The sequence below is a fragment of the Tiliqua scincoides genome, chromosome 1 (assembly GCF_035046505.1).
Source record: "Tiliqua scincoides isolate rTilSci1 chromosome 1, rTilSci1.hap2, whole genome shotgun sequence".
Taxonomy (NCBI): Eukaryota; Metazoa; Chordata; class Lepidosauria; order Squamata; family Scincidae; genus Tiliqua; species Tiliqua scincoides.
In genome coordinates, this window is record NC_089821.1 from 90,425,522 (window position 1) to 90,443,254 (window position 17,733).

The 17,733-nt window shown below is 41.8% G+C and overlaps 1 protein-coding gene across 1 annotated transcript in view; it reads left to right on the forward strand.

Annotated features, from left to right (window-relative positions):
• KYNU (kynureninase) overlaps window positions 1–17,733 on the forward strand; it is a 111,735-nt gene that overhangs the window by 60,085 nt on the left and 33,917 nt on the right. The window contains exons 8-9 of the mRNA XM_066639563.1: window positions 64–162; window positions 711–784. Of these exons, the coding sequence (XP_066495660.1) occupies window positions 64–162; window positions 711–784 (173 nt within the window). The remainder of the gene's footprint in view (window positions 1–63; window positions 163–710; window positions 785–17,733) is intronic.

Below are 17,733 nucleotides of genomic sequence, written 5' to 3' on the forward strand. Positions count from 1 at the left end.
CCTTAGTTGTATGTATGTTGATTTCTGTGCTTAAAAATGTAAAACCACTTCTTTCTCCAAAAGGGTTGCATTGTTGGATTTGACCTTGCTCATGCTGTTGGCAATGTAGAACTGGATTTACATGAGTGGGGAGTAGACTTTGCCTGCTGGTGTTCCTATAAGGTGAGCATGTCTTTGGCATTCTGAAATATTTAAAATACCCACATTGCAATGGATTCTGCCCAAAGAGAGTCAACAGAACCATTTTTTCTAAAGCTGATAGAATATGGAAGAGACCTATTTATTATATTATTTTATATAAACTCACAGGTTCTGTGTGGACATTTACTATACATTTTAAGATAGATACTTTTGTATGTATGCTTCTTAACTATCTAAAGTGAAGTACTTCAGTACACCTAGGTACAACATGTCAATGAAAAAAGTTAATTTAAAAGGTATTTCAAAAGAGGCTGAAGTGTCTGCAGATTTCTAAGGCAAGGCAGTTCCACTAATCTGGAGCAGCCACTTAAGAAAACTGTTTATGGGTTCTTGGCCAATATTACAAGAAGTTAAATAATGTGGGATAAAGCTGTTTTTAAGGAACATCTTTCTGGCCCATACTCCATATTTGAATCAAAGGCTGTCTGGGTATTCTAAAGAGAAAGACAGCTGTAATCTTAGGCACGGGACCAAATCAAGATGTTTAAATCCTGGCATCTATCTTACAGTATCTAAATTCTGGAGCAGGAGGTCTAGCTGGTGCCTACATTCATGAGAAACATACCCAGAAAATAAAGCCAGCGTAAGTATGTTTTACATTATTATATAAGATTGAAAACCAAATTGAAAGTTTGTTGAAAGACATTTTTTTCTCGTTTTTGTGTGTGTGGATGTGCAAAATGTGTGACTTTTGAAGGGTGAAACTCTACAGAACTTTCTATAGAGTAGAAACTCCAATCCTGCAAATACCTAAAAACAAAAACTAATCCAGAAAATATTAGTGTTAAGGCAGAGGGTGGACCGCAGTAACCAACCTGGCCCCTATGCCACCCCAGGGCGCAGGTTGCAACATGCACCCCCGCATCATGCCATCCCCCTCCCCAAGGGATACTTGCCTAGGCACATGGAGCCTTGCACAATGCTCCGAAGCTCTCGAAAAACCTTCTGATGCTTCTGGCATGATCTTAAAGAGTTCTTTCAGTTTCCCAATGTAACCGGAAGTACGCTTTAAGTTTGCGCCAGAAGTCTCAGAAGGCTTCTTTAGTGCCCGGAGCTCTTCGCCTATCTGCAGAACGGCTTCGACGGGCAGGCAGATGTGGCAGTGGTGGGTGCAGTGCCTGGAGCTTCCCCCCCCCCATAGGCCCGACACTGGTGGGCAGAACAGGGTAGGGGGGGAGAATAGGACAGGACTGGGGTGGGGATGGGACTGTATCAAGGGTAGTTATTGGCAGTGGGAGCTCTGCTGATATCCTATTCTCTTTCCTGGCCTTGAATCACCTCCATGGGTCCACCCAGACTTGCGCCAGCAAAACAGCTAGTACAGATCTGAGTAGACCTATTGGGGAGTGCAGGCTTACCCTGAGGTAAGGAAACAAAAGTTCTCTTACCTAGAGGAGCTCTCCAGGACCATCTCACCCAGAAGATATAGTGCACGGTCCGCAGAGGAGATTTTGTTGGGACTTGGCAGTATAGGTGCAGATCTATGCATACTTACCTGGAAGTAAGCCCCATCAATAAGACTTATGACTAATATGCATAGGATTGGGCTGTAAAAGTATAATTTGCTGAGCATATTGCACCTCCAGATGAGTACTTTTCACTCACATGTAAAGAAAATATGGAGGCTCAAGGAATTTAGTAGTGTATGCTGGCCTTCTGTGTATCTCTGCTTTTAGGAGTTGCTGCATGATCCATGTTAGGTGCTGCAGGGCTTAAAGTGGGAATCCAGAGTATCAAATCTAAGGTTTTTAGTCACTATTCTGCCAGGATGGCTGACCAGAGCAGGTGCATTCCTATAGATCCCTTTGTAATTAGTAGGCCTTTCAGGCTAGCTAGCTCTGAGTGGATCCCTTCTAACCAGGAAATTAGAAGGTCATTGAGTCACCAGTCGCCTCCTACTTCCTGAGTTAACCCCAGGGCATGCTTTCCTTTGGGGGAAGTGGCTTGTAGCTCTTGTAGTACAGCATTTTTTTTTTTATGCAGGAGGTGTGAGCTCTCTGCTCAGGCATAGCCAGAGGCATAGCAAATAAGTTGGTTCAAGGAAAGTTGAAAGCAGCTGAGTCAGCTGAATGACACAACACTGTGCCTGCCACACCCTAATTAGATATGGAGGCCCAGCTTGGCTGCTCTGCCCACTTAAGCCACAGTCTGCAACTCCACCAGGGCAGTAGGTGTTAAACTGTAAAACTGCTGCCGGAGACTTTGACCAACAGATTACTGTTTATGTGTATGTTGTATATGACTTTGGACTGACTGACTGATTTGTGGATAGTGACTAGGATAAGGTAACTCTGGACTGCTATAATCTAAGCCAGGGGTGTCCAAAGTTTTTGGCAGGAGGGCCACATCGTCTCTCTGACACTGTGTTGGGGGCCGGGGGGAAAAAATAATTAATTTACATTTCAAATTTGAATAAATTTACTTAAGTTTACATAAATAAATATATTAAAGAAGAACTTATATGAATGAATGAAGGTCTTGCAATAGCTCAAGGCCTATAAAAGGCCTTGCACAAAGCAAGGCTGGCCTTTCTTTTGCTGCCGCTACTGCATCACAGACGTGAAACAACAAGCAGTGGAGGAAGCCCTCATCTCACTGCTCACGCGAGAGGTCAACCAGTCGCCCTCACGCTGAGAGCAGTTGCATCGAGCTAGTGTGGGCTCAAACAAATTTCCGGAGGGCCAGAGGCTCACTGGAGACTGGGGGCTCCCTGAGGGCCGCATTGAGAGGCCTCGAGGGCCGCAAGTGGCCCCAGGGCCGGGGTTTGGGCACCCCTGATCTATGCGTATGACCTGGACTGCTTTGACTACTCTGTGTGTAACTCTACTCAAAATACAACAGCTATTCAAAGACTCTGCTGTGTGCTGTGCTCTACTTTGTATGCACCCTGCTCTGCAAACAGGACATACCCAGGTTTATACCTAACAGGAGGGCCCTCCAAGGATACAGCTTATGCTCTGTTGGTATGGAGTGGGGATTTAGTTTAGATTTAGTTAAATTGGGCTGTGATGGAATAGCCATGTTGCTGCTCGCTGCTTTAAAACAATATCATGCTGCAGCTTGTGTTCAGCAGAGAAGCACATTCTATCCAATGAATTCTTAGTGAGTGAAAAAGTAAAAGCAAAATAAAAAGCTCGTAGCAAGCAAAGGGGCAGGGATATGAGTTGCTGCACTTTACAGATCGTTTCACAAGGAATATCCAATATATGTCTATGACATTTCCGCAGTTGTGTTCTGCACATAAATGATTATAGCCTTGAGTGGACTATCTGGGGAAAGCATCTTATTAGCACATATGCAAAACATGACTTTGTCACTGCTAGGAAAATACGACACCCTGCTCGGAGGAGCAACTTTGAGGAAAGACATGCGGACTGTGTGAGATGAGAAGCAAATGTGCATTTCTATCACAAAAACAAAAACAACAAGCCACTGTGTAACACAAAATATTGTTTATGTTTAATTTTTAATGGTTTGTATATAATTCACAGAACAATCCTAACCCTTGGTACAGCCAGGCTGTATGGCCTGCACTGAATCCAACACAAGGTTGGAGCAAGCTGGAGAAGGGAATATCTTTCCCCTTACCCTGTGTCAAGCCCCAGATTGCCCTATGGGGCTACTCAGATCTGCACTACCTATTTAGCTAGTGCACATCCAAGAAGCCTGTATAGTGCTCCAAGGCCTAGGAGCAGGAGTTAAGATATGGCAAGAGCAGCCACCACAGTTCCCACTCCCTCCCAGGTCCGATCTGCCCCCATCCACCCTCCCCACAACCAGGAATGCACTCCTTCTTGCCTCCACACTACCCTCCCACCACTATCTACTACCCCCTCCCCCCGCAGCCCGATGCAACACTTACCTGTGCAGGGATCGGAGCCGGTGCTGTCTAATGTAAGTGTTGCACCAGGTGGCACAGGTGGTGGTGGTAGAGGGTGACAACATGGGAATCAGAGCTGGTGTTGGCAGGCCAGCATACGTTGTGCCAGTACTGTCAGATCTCGAGTTACAGCACGTTTGCAACACTTTAGAGCTGGCGCAGGGGAGGTGCTTTAGGACTGGGCTGCCTGAGGTGCTAATTCAAACTGTAATCTTAGCTTTTTTTGGGGTCATCAAAACTTTTTTAGTTTTCTTACATTTTGTGTTTGTATCTATCCTGTTGCCTAATGCATTATAATACAAGCATCACACAACTGCATAGCATAATTGTGGCTAAACTATTGTTACTGTGCCAAAAATAGTGACATTTTTGAAAACCTCACACAAAAATTAATAACGAAATCAAAGTAGTCAGATAAACATGAAATGGTTCAAATTTTGTTACGTACAGTCCAATCCTAACCTGCACTGGAACATGCAGGCCAACTGGCCTGCCCCATATCCAGCTCAGGTTTGGGACCGACTGCAGCTCATCTTGGGGTAAGGGGAATTGATTCCCCTTAGCCCACATAATGTGGCAGCAGCTGCAATGGGGCTACTTGGATCTGCGCCAGCTAAAGAGGAGGCACAGATCCAGGCAGCCGGGTGCTGCACTGGGTCACCCACAAGTGGGGTAATGATCGGGCCTGCTGGATCCTGGGCCCACCCCACACTCAGCCCTGGACTGCCCACAGGCCTGCCTGCCACCCGCCCTCCTTCCATCCTGGAACACCCCAGTTCCCGGTGCAAGGGACTTGTGCCAGCCCAAGAACTGCTGTGGATTGCACCCACAGTGTTATGCAGAAAGACCAAGGTATTTCAGCTCTACATAGAGTAGCTCAACTACTCTGTGGGAATAGTTTTGGGAGATTTTCTGCTATAAAGGAATCTAATAAATGAGCAAAGGTTTGTAGTGTTTGTAATGTTGAAAGAAATGTTTGTAACCTAAACTCATGCTGAATAGTTAATTCAGTATAAATAGAATAAGGTTTTTTTCTTTTTCTAATTAAACTTTTAAGCAGCATCTTTAAATGCCTTTGGTTGTGAACAAAAATTAAAAAGCATTTCTGCTCTCTGGCTAATAGCTCTTTAATAGTGGCATGTTTTCATTAAAATTATATCCCTTATAAAGCTAGGAAGCATTAGACAAAAATGTGTACTATCAAAGCCTTTATAATCTAAGAAAATTGCGTGCTATTTGATGGGATGTTTGCAGCATAAAAACAAGGGATACTTTTTCAAAAGAATTCTAGTAATGTTCTCATATCCTTTAAAAATACTAGCCGTGTGTGTGTGTTCATAATAGCTTAACACATGTAAACATTCTTACCAGTGGTAATGTTTGAAGAAATTGCTGGTAGTTCTTTTGATATTAGCTGGAGTAAGGAGAACTATATCAGGCTTCTGAGAAAATAGATATTACGGCACAAGCAGTATTGCATTAGATGCAATGCCAAAGCTGTCTAGACAGTTAATAATATTATTCACAACAGTCTAGACACAATAATTCTGATTAATTGCTTGAATTGTCTTGGCCACTTGCAATTGAGAACTCATTATAGGACGTAACAGCAATTTACAAGCTGATTCCCACAGATTTTGATTTGCTTGAAATAAATGACAAGGTTTGATGCTTCTTTAAACTCCAAAACTGCTTTTCTTTATTTTCCATCTTCGATCTCATGTCTTTTGGCCTGCAGGAATGCATTCCATGGACTCACACATACCTGCGTATAACATGATCTCACAGATAAGTCTAGAGCAGGTTTTAGCCCAAAAATCACGACATTTTTCTGACTCTTGGATAAGTCAAGGGTTAAACTTATGGAGGTGTCTGACTATAGTTGTGTCTGATTTTACTTGAGGCCAGATCCTGAAAAAATAACCTACAAGTAATTGTCACCTAAGAACTGTACAGGGTCTAATTTATTAAAAATTTAATAAAAGATCCTAAGATACATTTTTATTCTTGAACTTTTTAAATTCTGGTCTTCCCAGCCATTTTGTAAACACTACCAGAGTAAGTGCCTATAAACAACATATCAGTAGAACCATTGATCAAATCCCTATTTAAAGTGCCTGGTGTGTTAAGCCAGAGGCTCAAAATATAACATACAACTTATAACACATAACTGGGAGTGTGCAACTCAATTTGCAACAGAGAGACAAGCAACAAGGAATGACTGTGAGCAAGGGCAGCTGCACACAGTTGCAACCCAATTTACTCAGAAGTAGGCCCACTGCTTTCCATGGCTGTTATTCTTAAATAATAGCGCACTGAATTGCAGCCTGGGACTTTGTTTCAGATGGAAATGAGAATTGCATCCTGGTGTTTTAAAAAACAGACCCCTAAACTGAGGGGATGTGTGAAATTCTTTGAAAATGACTTGCCAGGAACTGTTCTGAAGCAGTAGCGAAAATGAAAAAAGGAGGCATTTTACCCTTTTCTCCAAACTGGAAGGGAGTTGAAGGTGCTTGCAGGAGTTATGAGGAGGTTTTGTGGGGTGTAAGTGCTGCACTTCCATAGTAGCAACTCTCATACAGACTACAATTCCCATAAGTGCCTTCATTGCTCTTCCAGTCTAGAGAAGAAGCTAAAGTGGCTGCCTCTAAATACTGTAATTACTAGTAAAAATTCTCCTTTTTCCTCCACCCCTGTGTCCTGCTTCTAAGCCCAGTTCCACCATGTACTTCACCAGACAGCTGCTAAGCTTCCTGGAAGCCCCTGCTTCATTTACTGCATTGACCCATGTATAAGCCAGCCCAGGTTTTCAGGGCCAATTTTAAGGCATGAATTTTTTGACTTATAGGTAAGTATATGTAGTATGTTATTTTGTCTCTAAGCATATATGCAGAATTATATCCTACAACAGACAAGAGAGTAGCCCTAAAGTCTTATTTTTTCTCTGTTGTACTGACAGTATAAATGCTTGGAATCACAACTATGGCAGTGCACAGATGTCTTCTTCTGGCACATGGGGTTGTGACTATATGGCAGTGCCATCCCCGGCCACCCAACGATGACATCATGCATCATCTCCATACTTCCAGATTGCTGAGTTCTGTGTTGCATGGCTGCACAGCTAACCTTGGTTATGATACTACCTCCTGCAAAGGGCCCTCTAGCCTTTGAAGGGAGCTTTTGGGCAGTGTGTGGGGTTGATACTTGAAGGCATAGCTTAAAGTGCCTGTCCATGAGCTAAACAGTCACTTGTACCACTCTGGAACCTGACCAATGTCTACTAGAAATCATTTTGTAGCAATTGTTGTAGTTTCATGTTTGTGTACTTACAATGCAGTCCTATGCATTTCTTACTTACTCAGAAGTAAGTCCCATTGCATTCAATGGGGCTTACTCCCAGGCAAGTATTTATAGGATTTCAGATTTGGTGCATTTACACAGTTACCTCAATGACTATTATACCTGTCCTTGTCACACAGAGACTTACAAATGGAAAATCAACCACAGGGAAGACAATAGGAGGGAAGAGAGGGAGAGGCTCGGAGAGCAGGAAATGAATCCAGGCAAATGCAATTTTAAATTGGTTGCTCTTCAGAATGTGAGATCCGTAAAGTTAAGTTGTGTGCTTATTTAGCATTCATTAGAGACTGTAAGATCAATCCACGCATTCTTTGCAACTAGTGTGCACGGTCACATTTCCTTCTTTTTTGCTCCCCACGTCACCGGGTTGTTTCAGGTCTCCAAATAAGGCAGTGAGACAAAAGCAAATTTGTCTGTGTCAAAGTATTCCATTTTATAGCTGCTTTAAATGCAGAACAATTTGCTGTATGCCATGCAATCAAACAGAGTAGAATTTAACTGCTATTGAAGCTGCAGACTTTATGCTGTATCCAGGTCTTTAATTGTCATTTGAATCAAGGATGACACCCAGTGGCCAAACATGTTCATTCCAGTATATGAACTGCCATATAATTCCATTTCCTGGCCTTTTAGCCTCCTCTAAAGGAGCAATTAAATTCCTATCCTCTTGATCTCCCTGTTGTCATTTAAATTATTTGATCAATTGTTTTCACCTTGTGCCCAATATTATGGCAATCTTTGCCCCTGCCCATTATAGATTTTTTAATTCTCATCTTTCAAATTCTCTTTCTATTATTGATGTTTATATGAGGGTAATTTGTCTGAAATTCATTAAATTACAGCATATGCTGTAAATTCTAGCTTTCCTTTAAAAAAAAATTGCCAATAGAATATGTGCTACTGAAGATTCCTTACTCTTGTCACTGGGTAAAAAGAAGTTAATGCTTAATAAGTCTTATTGAGATCTATTAAGATGCAATCTTAATCTCAACTATAATTTGTTTTGCTTTTGTTCAGAAAGTATCACGTATCTCTGCAGAAACCCAGGTCATAAAACAACCACCTATATGTCAAATCTCTTTTGTGATTCTGGGACATATATTTCCCTTTGCCTTTATTTTTGATCCATAAGAATCACAATAATATCTGCAAGCAAACAGGTATTGCTGCTAAAAAAAGAGGGTTGAGTGCCTTGCACTCAAATGCATGTCTACTCAGAAATAAGTCCCATTTTATCCAATGAGGCTTACTCCCAGAAATAGTGTGTATAGGATTATAGTCTAAGAGTGTCAGACTGCAAAGACTTGGATTCAGATATCCTCTCAGCAATAAACTCACAGTGACCTTGGATCAATTGCACTATGTCAGTCTGATCTAACTCACAAAGTTGGAATGGGAAGGAGGAAGAACTAGTTATGCTTCCTGAACTCCTTGACGGAAAAGCAAGATTAAAAAAATATAATAAATGACGTTTGTTTAAGAAGCTCCTGGAATCAAAGAACATATGCAGTGGGTTCAGGGGTACTTCGGTTCACACATTACTCTCTAACCTACTCACACACAGTCCTCATACTATCCAATGGAGGACAAAGCAGCTGTGGTATGGACAAACTTTCAGTCCTGCAGCTAGCTCTCATGCATAATGTATGGTGGGTATCCAGGCACCTCGATAACTTGTATGTGGACATATGCTCTGTTAGTGATTATGCATTGACTGTGTGCTAAAGAGCACACTCCTAGGTCAAAAGTGTGCCAGGCTGTGCATCACTGTCACAGAACAGGCTCAGAGTGGGATATTGTCCCATGAAGTGCAACAGAATTATGTAACCCAGATGGCAGCAGTTGCACTTACCAAACCCATAAACCGATGTCCTTTCAGTGGCTCACAGGATGAGTCCATATGAATTTTAAGAAAACACCAATAAGAAGATTTAAAATATATTAAAGGCAGGAATCCTGCCAGAACTTAAATGAATACTTAGTATGAATATTTCACTGAAGATATCAGTGAGATATTCAACCTTAAATATCACTTTCAAGTAACAAGTTTGAAGAATTACTACACTTTGAAAGTTCACAGAAATGGTTTTAGAGTAAATAGATTAAGCAGCAATAAGTCGCTAGATATAGATTGATTCCGAAAGATCTCAATTTTAAAATTGCTGAACCATGCAGTTTAAAATGTAAACTGCCTCTAACATCATCCCTTCTATTAAAAGATTGGATGATAGCTAATGTAACACCAATCTTTTAAAATGGATCTAGGGCTAAACCTGGAAGCTATACCTGTCTGGAAACTGCAGACTACTGAGCATGATTTCAGTACCATGAAAATTAATATGGAGCGGAAATGTATAAATGTGCATAGTTTGAGAAAAGTGAATAGGGAATATTTTATCCTTTCACATAATGCTATATCTAAAACGTCCCTAAAAATGAGCATGCATCAAGTGCCATCCACTTTAAGGAAGCTGAATGAGACAAAACCAAAGGGAGATAAAGGAATGGCAAAGAAGGGTCAAGGGTGCATTAACTAGTAGCAGGAAGCATTGCAAAGCCATATCTATGATAGTAATACACAGTTGGCTTTGCAGAATAAATGCTTCTAAAAATGAATATGAAAGGGTATGAGGGGGTGGACAATGATCAAGTATTTTGCGGCTTGCAAAATACCTGGCAGCAGACAGCAGCAGAAGAGTGTAACATACAGAAGCAAGAATGACAGAAGCCACCAGAGAGTGGCAAATTGAAAGTGAGCCAACACAGAGACTGTGCAAAAGAACAGATTTTTAGCTGAGCATCTTTTGCTGCTCTGTGCTGATCCACATGCTACAAATAGAGCTTGTACCTCCTGCACTGATGGAAAACTGCGAGAAGTGGGTTGAACTGCACAACTGTTTTAGTGCACAGTGGCAATGGGCAATTGATCCTGTTGTCTTCTAACCACATCAGCCTATAGTGTAGCAGTATTCAACCATGTGCCATGAATGGTCTGTAGGTGTGTCATGGAGTTTGGGGGAGGATCATTTATTAATAAGACTATTGGAGGATGTGGGGGATGTACCTTGTCAATTGTTTAATTAAAAAAAACAAAACCCTGTTGGTGTGCCTTGACAATTTTAGTGCTTTGTCAGTGTGCCATGAGATGCAAAAGGCTGAAAATCACTGCTATAGCTGGTTGTTTGCATGCACCATACCATTCAAAGTTCAACTTTGATACGCTGTTATAAAAGTTGAAATAGTGACATTTATACCATTAAAGCAACAGAGGGCACAATCCTAACCAGGTCTACTCAGAAGTAAGTCCTATTTTGTTCAGTGGGGCTTACTCTCAGGAAAGTGTGGTTAGGATTGCAACCAGAGTCAATATTGCCATTTTAATGTCAAATTTTGTCCACTTGTTCTCAAGTGGTGAGACTCATTTGTTTGTCCTGGGCTAACAACATAGGAGCATTGTTGGCAAATTATAGCATATATCACATTCAAGGATGTATGGATGAATGAGGCCCTGGTGGCATGTCTGATGTTTTTCCTTGTGCTGCCTCCCCCCCCCCCCCGACTCTAAAGTTGGCACAAACATGCCTTACTGCATGTTTGCGACATCTCCGGGTTGACACAAATGACTTTTGCTGGCCCAACCTGGGGGTTAGGATTGTGCTGTTACTGGCTTAAGTCCAAGGAGAGTAAGGGAAAGGGGATGGGAACAGGGATAAGACCCTGGCAGAAGTTGCTGCTGCTGTGATCCACTCCCTCCCTCATTCTAGCACCGCCGTCCCCACCCAAAAATTCCTCTCCACCCCATTCCCTCTTTAATCTGACCCCCATGTCAGCTTACCAGCTCTCCCACAGATAGCCAATTGCATCAGCGTTCCACCGATTTCACCACCATTTGTGGTGGCAGTTCCAAAATGGCCATGAGCCTGCATATGGACTTTTGTTTTCCTGTTGTAAGTGTTAGTTTAGACTGAGATGTTTGTTTCAGAGACTAATCCTTGGTCATGTGTCTGTGTTAGTCTGTTGCCGCTGTCAGATATTTATTTCATTTTATTTTAAAAGATTTACATCCCTCCTCTTTCTCCAAGAGACTGAAAGTGACTTTTTAGAGTACAGGGCTGTCTGTGAGGACAAGCCTACCATCCAAAACCCGTGAAAGAGACATATCATTGTTTAGAATGGATTTTAGATAACTGATGATCTGTTGGAATAAACAACTGGGAGCAAGGGGTCTTCTGTCACTTTCTACGCTAGATCTTTTTTATATTAGGGAACCTGTGGATCATCCTAGCTTTGTTCTACATTTGTACTCTTGTGGTTGATTTTTTTCTTTTGCAAACACTTCTTGCAAACAGGAAGTGATCCTTGCATCTCCTGCAGTCTCTAGCAACTTTCGCTGAGTCCAAGTAAGTGAAAGCAACCCCCATTTGCACCCCCTTTAGAGACTCGATCCTGGGGATCGCTTCCCTGCCTTCCACCCCCCTTAAAGGGTCACAACCCACCAGTTTGAGAACCACTGCTATAATTATCTGGAAGTAAGTTCTTTTGAACTCAGTGGAACTTACTTCTGAGTAGAAATAAATACAGTTTTGCTGGGTGAGTCCACAGAAGTAAGGCATTTCCTTGCAGCAACCATAGGTTGAAATGATTGTGAGAATATGCTTTCCTCATGTATACTGAATTGTGAGTCATGCTTGTGGCAAAACAAAGTCCACAGCAAGTGACAAAGACATTTCAATGTATGAACTAGTCTGTGGCTCGAAGTGCAAGAGGTATGGAAATTCACAAATATGAATAACTGTTGAGAACAAATGACTAGCAATTGCATCACTGCTTCTCTGAATCCTGCATTGTTAGAAATTGAGAATGGATGCACCTTGGGCATGCTATGCTGTGATAAATTTATCGAGAATATGGCAGATACACAAACTCTCTCAGGTTGACCTTCAGTTTTATCTGGCAAGGTATATCTTGAGAAGCAGCATGTTTGCTGTTTTGGAAACATAATAGAACCTTTTTATTTTTTAGCTCTGGGATGGGAGGAACTTTTTCAAAGCTGAATCCTTCCCCACAGTATAATTTTAAAAGATGAAAGGGTTATAAATGTATGTAAAGCAGCCAAGAGAATAATAGATAAGCTTCAGTAGAGGATTAAAGGAAAACAGTATGTAGCCTAGTATTTAAAATGAAAGGATTTATTATGAAGTCTTAAACTTAGCCCAGGCTTACCAGCAGGTAGAATTTTAAAAATAAAGTTTGTGTGATATTTTTGTTGAGATGCATCAAGCATAGAAAACGGAAAGAAATAAAAAGGAGGAAAAAGGGATCTGACTGACTGTTGAATACATGCCAGGCTGCAGTTATGGGGGGAAAAGGTTTCTTTTAACTTTAAATGACTTCTTGGTTGTCAAAGAGGTGAATTGCATTCTTTTTTTTTTTACTGTTTAATTCCTTCAACAACTTATCAGCATGTGTTTGTCCTCTTAGAATGCATGTAGACATGCGAAGCACCCACAATATAGGACTGTGGCATTCCTGTAGTACACTGTGAGGTCCTATGTGATTGGCTATAGCACTGTTTCCCAGACTGGGGGTCATGAGCTACTGGTGGGTTGCAACCCACCTAATGTACAGTGGGTCACAACCCCATGTACTCCGGACCATCATGTAACGTTCCCTATAGCACTGCAGTACCTTATTGGGGGCCCCTGGAGGCTGCTTCTAGATTGCACCGGGCCCCATGACCCACTCTATTGGCTTCCGTGGGCTCCAGAATGCCCTGCAGAAGCCACCTGAAGCAGCTTCCGGTTTACGTACACAACTTACAGTTTCCGGTTTTTGCAAAGTGGAAGTTGCTTCTGGTCGCTTCTGCAGGGCTTTTTGGGGTCTGTGGCATCCAAAGGAGTGGGTTGCCAGCCCAGCACAACCCAGAAGTGGCCTCCAGGGACTCCCAGTAAGGCATTGTGGTACTACAGGGATCATCACGCCGCAACCCACCGCGGAGGATAAGGTGGTTCATGGCACTAAAAAGTTTGGGAATCGATAGGCTACAGCAGGGATCTCCAAACCCTGGCCCAAGGGCCAGATGCGGCCCCCACCAAGCCTCTTTCCGGCCCACAGCCAACCTCTTGTCCCCTGAAAGTCTCTGGCCCACTCAACTGAACATGACCAGAACTGTGCTCTGATTGTGTCTGAAGAGTGTTCTGAGGGCCAGAGAGATTGAATGAATGAGCCATTCATTCATTTATTCACTCATCTAAGTTCCAACTCTTATTTAAATTTTATATTTAAATTTTTTTCCTGCCCTCCACACCACACCAGATATTTGATGAGGCCCTCTGGCCAAAAAGTTTAGAGACCCCTGGACTACAGCGTAGGATCCAATCTGCAGTCTTGTGTTGCTGTTGCCTGCTTCCTGGTTCAGCAGAGTTGGAAGCAAAACTACACCAAGTCACATGGGACTGTACTTGAACTGTATTTGTACCCTGGTGGCATATTTGGCACTACCGGTCATAGTGAAAAATCAGGGTGACCAGATACAATAGAGGAAACAGTGCCTATATCTCTAACTATTGTATATAAGAGAGAATTTTGGCAGGTGAAAAAATAAAGAGATATCTACGTTCTAAGAACTGTCAATTAACCAGATAATAAATAACCAGATATCTACTTGTCTATGTAGATATTGTTTAGATGTTGTTGGTTCACATGGCAGCTATATCAAAATTCTGTAGAAAGGACAGTGAACTTGCAGTTGAGGCACTACTAATTTTTCATATGCTGTAGCAAGATAACATTAAAATGTTCATGAACTGGATCAAAATTTTACACCAACTTCTTAAAGTACCCTTGACTACCCTCAAAAATAAGCTATTTTCCCTGCCAAATGAAGAGGGGAAAGCATGTTAAGTGCTTCTAGCTCATTTGAAAACCAAAAGTTAAAACTTCCCCTGAGAAGAGGCAGTTTAGGAATAAAGACTTTGGCTAATTAGGTTTAATGGGACGTTGTCTTGGGAGATGTGATTTATTAGGCCAATCTAGGCCCACAATAGGCCTGGAGGAATCAGTTCTTGGATTTGCAAGTGAATGGCAAGCAGCCAAGGGCATTTATTTTTAATACTAGAAAGAACATTAAGAGAGTGAGGGGCAAACTACATGTTACACACAAATGTGAGCAATGAAGGTCTGAGAGGAAAAGCAGCCTCTGGAAGCTGCCATTTTGAGGGATAAAGGGGTCGCTGGAGTGGCTCTTTAACTCATTCTGCTCCTTCCTTGGCAGCCCTTTTGCACTCAAAATGACTTTCAAATGTCTCGGCTCCAAGATGGTGGTTGGTTAAGAGCTCCCCACCGTCGTCTCCTTCTGTATCTCCCAGTTTTGGAAGCTTTGGGAGTTCTTTTGTTGTGTTTATCATAATTTCAATTATTTACTGACAAGGAGTCTCTCTGGCAGCTTTGTGGCTTTTTTGTTTCATTTTTAAAACTTTGGATTAAAGAGGATTAAGGAAGATTGTTTTTGTTCTTTGGGTGGAAAGATGGCTAGGAAGGACAAAAAAAGACAAAGGATACCTTCAGGACTTTCTGGACCAAGCCCTCCAGCGAAATGCAAGTCGAGACAGCTTTGTTTATCCAATTTACTGGACTGGATAAATGGTGAGTCACAACAGGAATATCCTTTTGGATCGCAATCTTTGGATTGCAGGAAAAAAACTGACTAAGGCACAAAGGGTTGATTTACTGTCTGGAGCTCCAAAGCTCCTGCTCCATTAGAAGCTATATCAACTAGCTCTGTAGCATGGGATAGAGATAAGTCCATTGGTGTGATGGAAGAGCCCTTTTGTGAGAGCAGAGCCACACAAGTTTCTATTGGTGATCTAGTGGAGCCGAACATACAGACACATGGTTCGGACTTATCTCTGACTGCAAGGCATTTATTGGGCCTTTTGGGAGATTATCGTCTACTGATAGGCAAGTCATTATCAGCTGTTTTTCATGAACTCCATAGTATTGTTTCCCACATGGAGAAGTTACAAGGACAGCAATGTAAACCAACAATGAAAGTTAACCTCACTAAATACCAACAGCTGTCTTCACTCAACTATAACAGCATGGAAGACTCCTGCTGATAACCAGAAAACTCAGCTAGACTGTAAATCTAGGTTGTGTTTACAACCTGACCAGATAATCATGGTTATTTCAAATATTCTGGTGAATCGAGCACGCTGGACTAGTAAATATCAAGTCCGAATATCCCTGAGTCATCTTTTAAGAACTGAATTGCATTTTGTTGATCTGGTCTCTTTGGAAAAGTTGGAGAGTTCCCCAAACAAACAATAGCTATGTCTAAAATTCAACAGTAATATCCCTTGAATGCTCCTGAGAATGGGCAGGCTGTTGAATCATTTCTCTATTGTAGCCAAAAGAGCCTTCCTGGATCTAGATACTAAACCCCTGTTTTCAAAGACTGTCTCCTCCCCACTGTCCAATTCAGGCTTTAAGGTCATCTCTGTCAGACTTGGTGCCAACATCTGAGCCTGAAGTTGCGAATGATATAAGAACTATCCAGAAGGCACCTATTAAACAGGATAACTCTTAATGCATTCAAAAGACAGACAAAAATAAAAGCCTGAAGGAGTTTCACCTGACAGAGTTAGAGGAAATGACAAGCTCAATCCAGGAGACTCTGCAGGAATTCAAAGCCCCTATGAGGGGGCAGGAAGAAAACAAATAATCGTTACTCATGGAGACTTCTGAGAATACTCTTCCGTTGAATAATTTTACTCATGATGGACAGGAAGTCCTGCCTAAGATGCAACAACCCCATATTGCCCTCCAATCATTGCAAGCTCCAGTGATAGGGGATGAATCTCCAGCACATGTTTTGAAATCCTCATTTAAAGATATAGACTAGACCCACACTTCAGCAAATTTGACTGAGATGATCAGGAGTGAGGAGAGCCCAGAAACTACTGGGTCAGGTGCCGATTGTTTCAGTGCCACAGGATAAAATCCTCCAAGAATGTCTCTCTTCCATTTCTCCCCTTATAATGAATGTGACTATGACACCAGTAGCTATTGAGCTCCCTAGACGAGTGGTCATTGAGGGAAACACAACCGAAGAAGCGTTGACTGATGTATTATCAGTCATTCTGAAGAAGCCTGATCCCTTTGCCCAAATCCAGTCATTTGAAAGCCTGATTGTCACATCCTTAGGACCCTGGGTTCCAACCCTAAGTGGGGTATTGTACATGGTGTCCAATAAAAAGGATTGGTTTGATAAAGAATGCAGAGACCTCAAGGCACTGATCAGAGCAACTTATCTGGCCTTCAGAAAGTCCAGTGCTCCATGTGAGGCAGTTAAATATTTTTTTCTATACAAAACAATTTAATGCCCTACTGTCAGATAAAAAACAGAAGTATACCCATGCTCAGTGGAACAAGTTGTTGCAGGCGATGCAGCAAAAAATATAATAAGCAATTTTGGGCCGTGGTATCAGGCTCTTAGCTCCAAAATGTATGACCCAGTCGTAATCTCTTCTTCTAGAATTATTATTTGATAAGAGCAAATCCCCAGCTACCTGTCCCGACTTCATTTTTTCTGATCTACCTATCTGGCCCCCTGTGATGCCCATGGAGATTATACAGATAATAGATCCATTGAAATCAGGGAACGCTGCAGGCCCAGATCAAACTTCACCTGAATTCTTAAAATGTGATCCTGAGTGGTGGGCTCACTTGCTTGCCCCCTTTTTCACAATGATCAATAGAACTGGCTTAGTTCCTAAACTAAGCAGCAATCATCCCAGTTTTTTAAAAGGGTGATCCTAACCTCCCAGCGAATTACCGGCCTATCAGCTTGCTCTCTGTAATAGGCAAAATTTATGCGAAATAACTAAGTAATAAGCTTTCTACCTGGATCAACTTTAAGGGTATCCTAGGTCCTAAGCAATCAGGATTTTGTCAGCAATCAGCAATCAGGGCAAATCAACAATGGATATCTGTTTAATTTTATCTCATCTAGTTCATAAACAGATTAACAAAGCCAAGGCAAAATCTATGTGGCTTTTCTTGATCTAAGGGCTGCGTTTGATTACATTGATAGAGATTTTCTTTGGTCTAAATTAGCCAGTACGGGAATTGATAAAAGACTATTGATGTTAATTAAGATCTTATACTCTAACACGTCATGTAAAGTTAGTTATACCAGGATTAGTAGCCTAACACACCCCATTGCAATAAACAAAGGGGTTAAGCAGGGATACATTTTGGCTCCCGTGCTATTTAACCTGTTCCTGAATGAT